At 39.0% G+C, this 15,634-nt stretch overlaps 1 protein-coding gene across 1 annotated transcript in view; it reads right to left on the reverse strand.

The window, feature by feature from the left end:
* Positions 1-10,814: 10,814 nt before the first annotated feature.
* Positions 10,815-15,634, reverse strand: part of ATRNL1 (attractin like 1) — a 564,648-nt gene continuing 559,828 nt past the window's right edge. Inside the window, exon 29 of the mRNA XM_019725236.2 lies at positions 10,815-13,006. Within this exon, the coding sequence (XP_019580795.2) occupies positions 12,882-13,006 (125 nt within the window). The 3' untranslated portion in view covers positions 10,815-12,881. The remainder of the gene's footprint in view (positions 13,007-15,634) is intronic.

Genomic DNA, 15,634 nt, shown 5'->3' on the forward strand with positions numbered 1-15,634 from the left:
TGGCAGTAGAGAATTGGAATGGATATCTTGGCTGTGGAGGTTCCCCTTGGAGGAGCAAGGGACCCCAGCCCCCCCAAACCAGGTGCCTAAGCCTGGAGTACTGGTGCCAGGAATAGGAGCCCTCACATGTGGCTATGAAAAACAGTGGAGATTCCAACCATTTGGGTGGGATGGAAGGCAGCAGGAAACCTAGAGTCCTATTAAACGGCCCGTGCACAGACTCACTCACTCGCAGGCACTCACCTGGGGCTCCAGCGGAGGGACAGTGACTCGGGAGACCTTGGAGACATACAAGGGACAGACTGAGGAGAGTGGCTTCAGGGGGAGGACTGGAGGACAGTCGGCATTTTCCTGTGCAGCTGGCAGGCGGCCGCCATCTTTCCTGGGTTGAGCCCACCCCCACAGGCCAAATCTGATTCTGATTGGCCTGATGAGCTCTGCTTCTCCACCCTGCTGGCTCAGCTGGGACCCTGCCCCACTCAACTCGTGCACAGCCGGAGGCACTTTCTCCACTAGCAGCCAGCACCGCCTGCATTGCACTCTTTCTTGGAAAACGATCGGAGTCCACAGGCACCAGGAGGGTGGCAACTAGCTTCGGTGTGCTCTGAGACTTTTGCTGAGTCACTCCAGGCTCAGCACTGGCACTAAACCAGAGTCTACATTAACCTGTTGACCACAACTCTTCCCACTTTAGTGAGATCCTGAGACCCTGCCTCACTCGACGTGCCTACCACACGAAGCTTTACCAGTGGCTGAATCTTAAGGGAGCTGGCAGGTGACAGCAGACCTCCAGGTGTCCTGGCTTTTAGCAGAACTACCCCAGGCCTGGCACCAGTGGCAGAGTCCTCAGTTCACAGCATGGCCTCTCCCACATGTCTCCAGGTTTAGCACAGGCAGTGAACAACTGCAAATTGCTTTATAGCTCCTACCAGGTAACCCCTGGCCGGTCACAGGCAGTGGCTGACCAGGGCCTGCATGGAAGCCCCTCCCAAGAGGCCCCAGACCAACATACTTGGAGGTTGGCTTTAGACCACAGCAGATCACCGCCCAATTAGCCCCACAAGTGGCACACACAAAGGGTGGTCTCAACGGACACCAGAGCCCACTGAGGTGACTCTCACTCAGTGGGATAAGCCTCCCGCACAGCAACCCATAAGCTATGAATGTGGCTAAACGCCACAGCGAGTCAGTCTGAGAGTCAGTCCCACCCACTGACATGCCAATAGGAACCAAGGTTCAACTATAACAGGAGGGCATACACAAATCACACGAGGGACACTCCTGGAGCACCAGGCTCAGGTAATTAGGGAGACTGTGCCACTGGGCCCCACAGGGCACCTACTACATAAGGCTACCGGCCAACACTGGGAGACATAGCAGATCTACCTAATACATAGAAACAAACACAGAGAAGCAGCCAACATGAGGAAACAAAGAAATACATACCAAATGGAAGAACAGGAGAAAAATCCAGAAAAAGAACTAAATGAAATGAAATGGAGGCAAGCAACCCACCAGAGACAGAGTTCAAAACAATGGTTCTAGGGATGCTCAAGGAACTTAGTTAGAACTTCAACAAAGAGATTGCAAGCATAAAAAAGGACTTAGAAACCATAAAAAAGAACCAGTCAGAAGTGAAGAATACAATAACTGAAATGAAGAAAGTATTAGAAGGAATCACCAGCAGACTAGGGAAAACAGAGAATCAAATTAGCTATTTGGAACACAAGGTAACAGAAAACATCCAATCAGAACAACAAAAAGAAAAAAGAATAAAAAAAAAAGTGAGAATAGTTTAAGAGACCTCTGGGACAACATCAAGTGTAACACCATTCACATCATGGGGTACCAGAAGGAGAAGAGAGAGACTGAAAACCTCTTTGAAGAAGTAATGACTGAAAATTTCCCTAACCTGGCCAAATAAATAAACATAAAAGTCCAGGAAGCACCGAGAGTCCCAAACAGGATGAACCTAAACTGGCCCACACCAAGACACATTGTAATTAAAATGGTAATGGTTAAAGACAAAGAGAGAATCCTAAAAGCAGCAAGAGAAAGGCAACTAGTAACTTAAAAAGGAGCCTCCATAAGCCAAGATGTGGAGGTAGCCTGGGTGTCCGTCGATGGAAGAATGGATAAAGAGGAAGTGGTATATATATATGTACACATATATACATATATAATGGAATATTGCTCGATCATGGAAGGGAATGGGTTATTGCCATCTGCAGTGTCTTGGATGGACCTGGAGGGTGTTGTACTGAGTGGAGTGTTTCAGACAGAGAAAGACAGATGCAATGTGATTTCCTTATATGTGGAATCTAAGAACAAAATTAACAAACAAAACAGAAATGAAGTCATAAATACAGAGTGGGGTTGGGGTTGTGGGTGTAAGAAGAGGAAGGGATAAAGAAGTACAAAGTACTTATGGGGATGTAGGGTACAGCATAAGGGCTATAGTCAATAATATTGTAATAACTATGTATGGTGTCAGATGGGTACTAGATTTCCTGGGGTGATAGATGGGAGGGGGTTGGGTTTGCAGGGGGAAAAAGGTGAAGGGATTTAAAAATGCAAATTTGTAGTTACAAAATAGTCATGGGGATGTAACGTAAAGCATAGGGAATAGAGTCAATAACATGGTAATAACTATGGATAATGCTAGGTGGGTACTAGGTTAGTCAGAGGGATCACTTTTTAAACTATATAAATGTCTAACCATATGCTGAACACCTGAAATTAATATAAAATAATATCAAATGTTAAAAAAAGATCAATATATGAGGCTATAATTTTGTTAAAGTCAAAAACACGATTTCTGTCATTAGAAAGTATGGTAAGGGAATGATAGTGGAGTTTCTAACATCAGTTTTGCTGCCATTGTCTGAAGGTTGTATGAGAATTAATCGTCAGCAGGTCTGGGGGAGGCAGCATACTATGGTAGACTCTTTCCCATAACTGCCTCTTGGGCTTAGAAAAGTTGGTGCACCATGCCTCGCTTTTCTCATCTGTAAAATAGGGGTTCTAATATTCCTGTCTTATTGGTGGAAGGAGGATTAAAAAACATGCATAGTGCCTGACACATAGTAAGTATTATTAACTACTTGCACTTTGAGAAAATGTATTTCAGAACAGGATCCTCTTTCAGCATTTGATTCCTTGTCCACTAATTAATTTTAAGGACAGATGTAAATGTAATTCAATAACCATTCATACTTATGCACGAGAACCTAGTGCCCCCATCCCCAGTCTGCCTCACGATGGGGAAGTCGGATACAACCCACAGCCTTGACAGAATCAAAGCAAATCCCAACTGAAGTCATCACACTATGTGCACTAATTATAAAGCTGAGAGGCACACTGGGCCAATTCATGCCCCGTCATTGCAGTTTTGCCACATGTCAGGGAAAGCCGAGCGACCGAGGTCAGCCTCTGTGGTCGTTGGGCACTTGCCCCAGACAGAGGATTTATGAATGGGCTTCCCTCTGACGTTCTATACAGGCAATTTTAGCACCACTGTGAAGAATAGTTCCAGGAGAAAGAATGGGGTTTTCAAATAGAGTTCCCTAAACCTGTCTGTGGAGTTCACTGGAGCCCTTATTGAAAACACAGGTGCCCCACAGCCCAGATCATGCTTATCCGAGCAGGGCTGAGAAACATCAGCCTGGTCGAGTTTTTTACAAGACAGTTTGGCTTCTGGCATCGCCCATTAGCAACATATACTAGATTGTCATTTCCACTCAAAAGTTTGTTTTCAAATGTTTACAAATCCTCCAAAGCCCTTCACGGGATCTCTATGAATTAAAATACAGGCACTAATGCCACCCCCTTGCCCAAACCCACCACATAGTCCCTGCCCAACAGGTCCAGAAATTCACACAGAGGCCACTTCAGAGACACACAAGGCCCAGCTCTCTGGCAGAGAACCTGAGAAAAGTACACTGGAATGCAGGAGGAAAGCAGAGTGATTACTCAGTGCTGTGGCCACCTCGTTCCGATTTATTTGTTTATAACTGAAGTTCTCAAAGTGCGGTCGCTAGCCCCACCAGCCTCACATTGCCTGAGAACTTGTTAGAAATGAAAATCTCGTGCCCCGTTCCAGACCTACTGAAACACAAACCCTAGGCGTGGGCCCAGCAATCTGTTTGAACAGGTTCTGCAGATTTTGATCTACTCTAAGGTTAAGAAGCAAAGTTTGTTTTCCCACTTACACTGAACCAATAAGTATTTAACTAGTTAGGTCTCTCAAGCTTTTCTTGAGATTTTTCTATAGTCAGTTGGAGGACGGAGAAAAAGAAAACCCACCTCATTTTCACATGATTAACGTTCCTGCAATGTAGCCTTGGTGTGAATGAAGGCATCAGAGTGAGATGCTAGCACCTGATCAGAAAAGGCAGTATTCTAGTTTAATTACTTTGAGTATTTATTTCCATAAGACATAGTCACCTGGTGAAGTCATTTGTTTACACAAACTGGAGTCTAATCGCACTGTACCAGCTCTTCCAAGTTCATGGCTTGTAAGTGTTTCCATGTACGTAATGCAATTTGATTTTGCAGCTCACATTATAAAGACACTCAGGACAGTTGTCCAAGGGGTGAAAAGAATTTTAAACCTAACGCTCATTTAAAACATATCGTTCATTATTCTTTTGCTACATATATGTAAATATACCCTTACATATATATGTTCTATATTTACAAGTGTTTATAATAAAGGTATTAGTTGTGTGCATACACACATTCCATATAGAGAAATGAAGGTTGTATGTAAGCAGGTTTTAAATGGAGTTCATTACATATACACACAAACATATAAGGAAAAATCATATTACACAATACAATACACTCTATTCAAGCTTCGATTGGTTTATAAAACTCAGAAGAACATAGTAAAATGAACAGGAATTGAAAGTGCATGATGGATGCGTCCCTCATAGCATTTAAATCTCTTCCACTTGATTAAAAATTCCTAGTTCCTCTTCACTGAATTGTTTAGAGTTTTTGAGCAGCCTCTGCCCTGATTAAAACAAATTAGCATCAAAGATCCCCTGTTGAATGAGAAATCATTAATTGAGAAACATGCAATGCTCCTTAATTACCTTTAGAACAGTGAGAGAACAAATAATCTCAAGGTCCAGAGGGGCCTGGCTGCTCTGCGCTGTGGACTCATTTCGTGGAGCTGTTGGAATAAAACTCAAGTTGCAAACACTATTAGGGAATATCAATGTAAGCTTCAGTAAACACACTGTAGATTGTTTATCTAGAAAAAAAATATCTAGAGATGACTAACAGGAAGAGAGAAAAATGTTTTTGTTTATTATTTTGTTGAGAGCTTTCAACGTGTCTTACAAACACCAATATTGATTGAGAATTAATGTGAGCTCTTCTTTCTGATAAAAATTTTAATGCTTTGTGTAAAATACTTTATTTATGTAATCACCTGATAAAATTTCAGAGGCTTATGTACAGATGAGTAACTTTATCATTTAACAGTGGACCAGAAAGTGCCAAGTGTGAAACTTCAGCTACAAATGGAAATTCAAATCATGATATGGCACGTTATGCATTTCTATATATATACCAATACAATAGTTACAACAGCGTCTTCAGGTCAGTGAGATATGATGCTTCCCCCCACCTTCAAAAGCTAGAAAACATTGAATAATAACCCATGGGAATATCTTTAGGAAATCAAATTGTTACAGGTGTTATGACAATTTAAAGACTATTATTACCAAAGGTTTATAGACAATACTGTACGGACAGACTTCTGATAAAAACAGTGGTACAGGACTGCATCTAAGGTTCTGAAAACTCTATTTCTCACAAGTACCCTGGAATGAAGGAAGCAGTGTTCTCATTTTTCTACGCAATATAAATAAAACATGGTGAGGCTTAGTCATTCAATGGAGGATGGAATCTTGGTTTTCTTCTAGTTTTCCCAGGTCTCCACTTTAACCACTAGATCATGTGTTGTCAACAGTCGTTGAAAAGATTGAGAAGTGATTCAACTACCTCTATTTCCTTGAATATTTTCAGTTCACTGTATAGTTTACAGACTGGTTCAGATAAGACAAAGCACAGAACACCCAAACAATGCTGCTATTTCAGATTGATATTAATGTGCGTAAGACCCAATTTTGGAAATTTGCATTTAATTTTCAGTGACATGAGTGACTTGTTTTACAAATGGAATAAAACATTATACCAACAGTCATAGGAGACTTCAAACTTTGCAGTTGTTAATCATTATTCTTTGTCTTAAATTCCACCAAGAGGATAAACTTGACATTGCCATAATCTTTGCAAATATTATAAATAATCCCTTAGAGACTACATTATGAGGGTAATTATCAAGACTACATCAAGACTACGCAAATTAATTTGCACCAAAAAAAGGGAAAGGCTATCATTAACTGTATTAATGCAGTATGAAAAGACATGGCTGTAATATTTAAAACACTACAAAATTGTTGAGTTTTTGTTGCTCCCCAAGAGGTTCCCATAAAAGCATATGCTTTCTTTGGACATTCTTTAGCACAGAATAATGCTCAATTCACTAATGCACAAAACGTAAGTGGTTCATATATACTCTGAAAACAAGAATTATCAATAAAAATCTGCCACATAACCATTTATTGAACATCTAGAAAAGGAATATCATGTCACTAAAACATTTCATATTGTATATAAAAACACAAAAAAGACATCCTTATATGTCTTTGCAAACTCCTAGTTTGTAGACATCATCACAGACACCACCTTCTGGAAAACACAAGGATGCTATTGGGTAGTTTCCCTTACAGAAAGGCCATTTCTTTTAACAGCCACACTGATGGAATTTTTGCATTGGAAGGTCAAATTGGAGGTGTCACTTCAGAAATCAGCAAGGAGTGGTTGTTGGATACTTACTTTATTTCCTCTTCCAACTAGCTCATAAATGTTCGGGAGACCATATTCTTTTATCCTCCCAGGGTATCGAGCTTCAAATGAACCCGGAGTTCTGACTCTCTGCAGGGAGTAGTCTTGATAAGTAGAATATCCTGTTTGCCATTATCTGTTTGTGTTGCAAGGTAATTCATTTTGGGTTGAAATCAAATTGTTTTAAGCTGAGCTGGTATTTTTATTGGTGTCCTTCCAGGCGGCCTCCTTTTTAAGTGCCCTCGTATTTCAAACAAACCGATCTAAAGGAAAAGATTACTGCTGCCAACATGCATTGTCACAAGGGAATGAAGATGTGCAAGACGTATGTTATGTTACTTATTTATTTGTAAAGTACTGATAGAGGTATGAGACTGCTAGTCTGCTGCTGGGGGAAATGAGCTGACTAGTCAGTGAAGGGTCAGGAGAGATGTGTGGTGATGGGAAAGAACAACCCAACACGATCTGTTAGTATTTGCTGTAAAATTACCATTTAGTGGAAGAAGATGATATTTGAAATATGTAATAGCATTGTAAAAATCCTGAAAAGCACAACACTGAATCACCAGGTAACACATAACATTGGTTTCTATTACAATTTAATTATTCAGGAACTTTGACACATATATGCATTCTAGTGTTACAAAAAAAATTCAAGGGAAAAATCATTGCTTGTGATTCCCCGAATTTAACCTTGAACCTTTTCAAACTAAAAGAAAACAATAAATTCTGATCTACTTTCCATTTCAACAACAAAGCCCATCACAACACCTAGGTGAGTTGGATGACCATTTTTATCCCAGTTTACTTAGAAACGGTTTAGACAACTGGCCCAAGGTATTAGAAAAAGTTGGTACTGGAGTTCACATTAAAACTCAAGTGTGTTCCCCCACAGCACCTATTCTAAGATACCTTATGTATCACAACACACAGACATCTTTTTTAAAAGATATCTTTTGGGGTGACAAAAGCACAAAGAACTGTTACATGAATTTATTCATTTATGCAATTTCCCTAGGGGGTTTCTCTAGAATAGGACCTCCTATTTGACCAGGCACACAACTGGGTTGAAAAAGCTTATTCTTAAATAGCTAACTTGCCTGAGTGAAAATTACACTTGTGCCCAAAATAAAATTTATCAAACCTTTGGACGGTGAGAATATAGCCTTTCTGCAGTGGTCTTTAAGAGGTTTGGTTTCTTGTTCAATTTGGACTGCTCCATAACCTATCCTTGAATGGGGCACAATTATTTCAAAAGGGTGGGTGCCCTGAGAGGCAGACAGGTCAGAATTGGGGAAGGGACATGCAGTGTATCAAAACTCATCCAAAAGTATAATATAGTCTCCTATTTGGAAAGCAAAATAATACCACTTGCTATTTTCATTAGTAGGGCTGGAGAAAGGAAAGCTCAGCCCTGGCTGCGACGACCTATGCCAGAACTACAGTGCCAACCCAGGGAACTCAACCCAAAGTGTGCCAAAGAGCGAGCAGACTTTTCTAGAAAACTCCTCAGCTATGTATGGCTGTACCAGTCACAGAAAGAGGACTTGTAGCGTCCTCTTTTTTTATGTAAACACAGGACACACAACCGGCCAGGGCAGAGACCGTTAGTGATAAACGGAATCCTGGCCACTCAGGCTTTGAGCGTGGCTTCCATTCTCAGGAACATTCAAAGTGCTCAGCACACCATTCAAAGAGTGATGTAGAAAAAGCCAACAAAAATCAAGTGAAGAGGGGAAAAGAGAAAATATATTTTGAATGTGGAATTCAATAACACAAATTTTACAACCAAGCCTTAGATGGGGGAGGAACTTTTCAGCTGTTGAGTGCTTTTTCCTTTTATGACTCAGAAGGGGTGAAAAACACCACCACCACCCCCAAAATCAAAAACCAAAAAACTGCATTTGGCAGTGGGGGTTGGACGACCCACTGTTTTCATTCCAGTAATCAATCTCCTGATAAACAGCACACGATAGCATAAAGTGTTTACTTTTTAAGTCTCGTTGGCATGCACACCTGTATACATATATACTGATATGGTTCTAAGGCTTAATTTAAAAAAAAATTGAGAAAACAAAATGTTAAATGTACACTATAATGAAAGCACTGCTATAACACCAAGCAGATGGATTGTATTTCTTGGAAAATTATTTAAAGCATTTTGAGTTAGAGAGACAACTTCATTACTTAAAGAAATTCTTCTGTTGATGAAAACAGCTCTTTGGCCCAGGGCGGTGTTTCCCTAATTTGCCCAATCATAAGTATCACCGAGGTGCTTATAAAGCTTATTAATCTCCAGGGTCCAATCCAGTCCTTCTGAAGCTTAATGTCTAGAAGTAAAGGTAGGAATCTGCGCTAATCTGGATGGTTCTTCTGATCAAGTTCTACACTCACCCTAGTAAAGTGGCAAATGGCAAATGATCCCTTCTTGCCTCATTTGAATGTGAAAGTGGCAATTGATGTTTCTGTCTAAATGTCATCAAGCAGTAATTTTAAAAATAGTCTATTAAAATGGTATATATTTTGAAAGAGTCAAATGCTCTATTGACCCAAATATCAAAGTAGATTTTTGTTGTTTGTTTGTTTCTGTACCCTAGAAATACAGGAACTTACTGAAGATTTTCATGAAATCTTCATTTGCAAAAGGCTACCATTTCTTTTAACCTATGGTGAAAAGATGGATGAAAAATTAAGAGCTGGATTCATAAAGCACATGGTAGAAAAAGAGTGGCCTGGTGTCCCCACAATTGTTGATCCCAGCTGCACTGCATTGTGGGCCTGCTGTGGGGGCTTCTCCTAGGCTCACAACAGTTCTGCAAAGTGGGCTACCCCCCCTCACAGATGTAGAGTGTAAGGCTTCAGAGGTTAAAACTTGCCCAGCACCACACAGCCCAAAGCTGGTCCCAACGTTCCAACATCTGTCCTCAAGCCCGTCCACCAGTCTAGTCTGCACTTCAATGACCCTGCAGCAGCAGCCCAACAGCCATGTGCTCCCTCTGTCTTACTGGAACCCAAGGAAAATGAGATATTGGGAAGTACAGCAAGTATCAATTACACATGGAAATATGTCCTATTTGAAGTTTTCCTAGTGAACGTAACATAACTGGCATACATTTTCCTTCTATGTTAATCACTGAAATAAATTTTCATTTAAAAGCAATGATGAAAATCTCAATCCTCTTAATATTTATTAAATCAATCAGTAAGCTTGTGCAGTCTTTCAACAAGAATTCTCTAGGTGTGTCCAAACGGTGTCCCCAGGTTAATTTTAAAAACTCCCCATTTTATTTAACCAAATCATTTCATATTTGGAAGAAGAATACATCCTAAAATCTAAGGAATTTTTCAAAGTCATTCTAAACTGATATGGACAGAATTCCATTAAGATAAGTTTTCAAGAGAATCAGTCATTTACTTGCTAACTTCTTAGAGAGTATCTGCATACTTGGGGTCTGGGTAGAAAAAAAAAAGGAAGCATTTATATTGAAAGTTGTTGCGAGGCATGGAAAAAAAGAACACAACACATTCAAAGTGATTATCCCTAAGGTCTTTTTCAATCCACTTCACCTGAGGGTGAAGGATTTTATTGCCAGTAAAAAGCTTTGATAAGTTGAGAAGATATTGCATAATTTGTCATGAAGTTAGCAATATTTGGCCCAGACAGGTATAGTATGACTTTAACTTAACATTGCATTATGTCCCATAATTCTCTAAAATTCAAATTTTCAAGTTTGAAGAACCTGATGGGATTCCAGGTGGATGAAGCTGGATAATTCTCTCACAGTAATACTATTTGGGTTGACGCTCTAAAAATAGAGCTGAAATAGATTGTATATACAACTCTGTATGTTTTTGTGTTTTCATTATATAAGCTTTCTCTCATGACAATCATAAACAAAGTGGGCAATCATTTTATTTTTAAATGGTTATATTTTTGTAATCACCAGTTTTGTCAATTCATTTCTCCAGGAAAAGCAAATTAACATTTAAAGGAGTCCAAAAAGAAGCTAATAAAATTGCCCGATTGTTTTTAGGAGACATTTACAAACTTTGCTCACTTTTTGAGAGATCAAATATCATAGGGAGGTAAAAACAACAAGCTCCACTCCCCCCACTTCCCCCCCAAAACCCCACAGTCTATAGATAAAATTCCTCTAAGAATTAGTCTTATTTTTAATGCATGGAAAATAGCAAAATTATCATGCCAACGTAAGGAATATATGCTATACTTCATAAATGCCTTAACTGTTAAAACAATGATATTGTCATGGTTAGACGCAACCTAGCAATCTTGTGTACAATGCAACTACATTTTGCATGATCATTCCGGATATATATTACATTCGTTCCTCATCAAATTAAGCTATGTATAAATGGCATTATGAAATAAACATTTCATATCACAATAGGGTCGTGTCCCACTACTGCACAATAGCATGCAAGTAACTATGCATTAGCTGTAAACAGTGAAGTGTCCTTACCTTCCAGAAATCCAAAGAATGTGAAAAGTACATAGGCAGTACTAAACACCAATTGTATTTAAGTGACTTTCATATTGAACAAAACTGTATCATATAAAGCAGCTTTGGATGCCTCTTCAGTGTTTTCTACATATATCTTGCCGTCACCATGAAGTGAAGAAACTACAGTTCTCAACAAGATCTGTTCATCGTGAACTGTGGTCAAAATTAGGACATAAATGATCCTATGTTCCAAGCTGTTTTATATCATTTTCTCTTTCTGCCATAATTCAGTTTTGAGTCATTAAGAATAGACTGAATGCAGGCAAGAATGAACTTTAGTTTTTAAACTGCAGACTTTCTCTGATGACACCAACGCTCTCGTGTTGGAAATAAGATTTCTGTAGATGCTTGCCAGCCAATGCTTCTCCCTCCTTGTGTTCTCAGTGTAAGAATGGACAGGAAGGGGCCTGGGTCATGTTGTAACGTGGGAGGTGTTGCCTCTAAAAAATAGTTTTCATAACATTTGTAAAGGTAGATAGAATCTAGCTGCTAGAAGAAGAAGGCCAAAAGAAGATGACCTGTTCTTATAAAAATGCAGATGCATCACTGAGGTCTGATCCAGTGATTCCTAGGCAATTAAAAAATTACCATACTAGAGCAGAAGCTCAGACACTGTAAAAATAACCATTTCAGCCTCTTCAGGTTTGTGGTATTGGAGGCTGTGTTTGGAAGGAGGGGGAAAATTGATTGCTGGACAGGCTTTTCCATGCTCCATCAGCTCTGATAATATGTGAGGCAGTTGGCTTGGATGATAGGAGGGTCTTCTTCATTCGGAATTCTAATAAACCACCTGTGAACTTGAATGTACCATCCACCCAAATGGACTCATCTGGGTCTGCATTCCAGTTAGGTGGAAAATAGTCACATTCTCAAACTGCATTTGGACATGATGCGGTCATGTGAAATATTTAAATACATTGCCTACATCCTACTAAATCAAAATCTTTCATTTACATTTACAGTGAGCTAAAACAGCATTTAAAGCCATTGCGATTTGTTCATTTCCTGTTCATATACAAGTGATTTAAGTTTGCTTATGAGGCAAAAACTGTACAATTCTCATCATTCAGGCATTATAAAATGTCTTTCTTTAAAGTCTTGGGATATAAACAGTTTGGTTTATACCAATTATGTTATTTTTCATCTGCATTAAGAAACAATATACATCTTTCCCAGAGTAACGTAATGTTATCTAGGATAAGCCTAAGAGAGACGTAAAAACTGACTTTATCACCTGTGACCTTCAACACTGTTACTTCTATAAAACTCATAAACATTCTTTGGCCACTTGGGTCATTGCCCATTTGGAGGGAACTGTACTTGGGTCCTGGGACCATACATTTTTGCCTCCATAACAATTGAGGCCATAGACTAGCCTTAATGGAAGCCATGTGCAAAGTCAAACGGTCCAGAATATCCAGGAGCAGTCCCTGCTTCTCAGACACAAGTTCCTTGACGTGTGGAGAGGTGGTGTTTCCGATTTCGGACTCCTGAATTCTTGTCTTTACTATCTGAAGGCTTCTGTTGTGAAATATCTATTAGAGCACTGGCAATTGCAAGGCCTGGAAGGAAAAGAAAAAGGTCTTTAAATATTTGGTTAGATACTTCCGGGACGGCGAGAGTGGTGGCTTAGCACCTTATTTTCATTGTTTGACATTCAGTCAGCAAACATTTAGCTGTTTATTGGAAGTTATCAAGTAGTTTACCCTTGACTTATCATGTTTCTTAACTCAGACATATGGACTTCGCATGTGAGGGAGAAGAACAGGGATCTGATGAAGTTAACTGCCTCTGACTTCAGACAGTTGAATTTAATGTGTGACAAAATACCACAATCAGTTGTGGACATGACCCCACACTTAGCTTCTGTGTCTGAACACAAGTTTGCTCTGGATGTACAAAAAATTTCTAGGGTTACTATTTTTTTGTGTGTGGTGCTTGCAGAACAATTGTCATTGCATTACTTTTTTTTTTTTTTTTTAATTTAGGGCAGTTTTAGGTTTATACAAAAATTGAACCAGTACTGATACATAATTATCAACTAAAGTCCCTAGTTTACATTAGGGTTCTCACTTTGCATTGCAGTCCTATGGGTCTTGACAAATGCATAATGTCATATATTCCCACAGAATAGTTTCACGGCCCTTAAAATCCTCTGTGCTTTATCGATATATCTCTCTCCTTCCCCTGAGTCTCTGGTAATCATCACTGATTTCTTTTTTCAAATGTCTCCATAGTTTGCCTTTATCAGAATATCATATATAATAGTTGGAATAGTAAAATATGAGCCTTTTAAGATTCTCTTATTTCTCTTATTTCACTTAGCACTATGCCTTTAAGATCCAGGATATCTTTTTTTTTTTTTTTTTTTTGGCTCAATGGCTCATTTATTGTTATCACTGAATAACTGTGTGAGTGGAACACAGTTTGTTTAACCATTGAAGGATGATTATGAATAAAGCTCCATAAATATCCACATGCAAGTTTTTGTATGGACAGAAGTTTTCAATTCACAAATTACCTAGGAGCATGATCCTTGGGTCACGTGGTAAACCTATGTGTTTTTTTTTTTTTAGCTTTGAAAGAAACTGTCAAACTATCTTCTAAAGTGGCTGTGCCATCTTGCATTCCGACCAGCAATGAATGGGAGCTCCTGGAGCTCCACATCTCTGTCAGCATTTGGTGTTTGGGATTTCAGCCATTCTAAAAGGTATGTGGCTGTGTCTCACGGTTGTTTTAATTTGCAATTGCCTAATAACATATGATGTTGAGCATCTTTTCATACGCTTTTTTGTCATATGCATATATTCTTTGGTAATGTATCTGTTCAGCTCTTTTGCCCATTTTTAATTGAGCTGTTTGTTTTCTCATTGTTGAGCTTTAAGAGAGTTCTTTTATATTTTGGATACCAGTCCTTTATCAGATATGTGTTCAGTAAAGATTTTCTCCCTGTCTGTGGCTTGTCTTTTCATTCTCTCAAACATTTTTAAGAAAAAGAAAGCACCCTAAAGATAGAGTTGGACTGTGCACAAGTAGACATGGACGAAAGAGAATCTGTAGAAATTTAGCTGGTAAATGTCTTAGGTATAAAAAAAGGACCTTGAGTATTACTAACAGAATATCAACACAAAAATAGATCTCTAGCTATCATGGGTTATAAAAGAACACTGTTTAGTTACATAGTTTTGTCCATTGATTGACAAGAACATTTGGTAAGATGTTCAGGGAGAGTTAAGACTTTCCTAAATTTGTACAAGCAATGTCTCTACCAGATGCCCTGGTTTATCACGTCTACACAGGAATCATTTTAGTTTCTGTTGAGTAAAACAAAATGTACTATACCACCATACTAAACCAGTAGGCCAGATTGCCTTCTCCAAGGTCTTGGGGACTGGACTCTGAATTGAGGTGACCCAATCTCTGAGCCCTCACAGACATTTTCGCAACGTGCTGCTCTTAGAAGACCTAACTTTTGGGTCTTATCCTAGGTAAGGTGTGACTGACCTATTTTATTCCTGTGGGTCAATTTATTCTAAGCTGGTTTATAGGGGAAACATCAAGGACAGACGTGAAATATATGTAGATGCATATGATTATCTGAGTACATGTATTGTATTTAAAGGAAAAAGGAGCCATTTGAAAACAGAAGAAAAGATATTTGTGGAGAAGGAGAAATTGACGGTATTAGTAAGGGCAGAGGGTAAAAAATTAGTTATCACTGGCTAAATTGATATTCTTACATATTTACCTTTTAAGGGTTACTGTTAAATAATCTACACTTTCAGGATATTAAATATTATCCTGAATCTCTTAGGGATAATGCAAATTCAAAGGTTTGGTCAAAGTTTAAATAAAAATTTTTCATTGACTTTTGAAGAGCATATATGAACTTCTAAAGTGTTCAACGTAGATGTTTTAACCACTTATTCTGCTGTAGAAAATAATGATTTGTTATTTCTTTAACGGAGGGAGCTGAAGCACATTATTTAAAAGAAAATCACAGACCATAGTTTTACTAACTACAAGTTCAGTTCAGACAGACCTTAAGTTCCCTCAGATCTCCTGGCATACTTCTGTCATAATTTACAACCTTCTGTTATTTCATTCCTGGCACCATCTTATCCAGAGACAGCCAAATATGACAAATAATATATGTCTCTTTTAATGTGGACAGAGACTACTTACACTAA

Source organism: Rhinolophus sinicus, linkage group LG07, assembly GCF_036562045.2.
Source record: "Rhinolophus sinicus isolate RSC01 linkage group LG07, ASM3656204v1, whole genome shotgun sequence".
Lineage (NCBI taxonomy): Eukaryota > Metazoa > Chordata > Mammalia > Chiroptera > Rhinolophidae > Rhinolophus > Rhinolophus sinicus.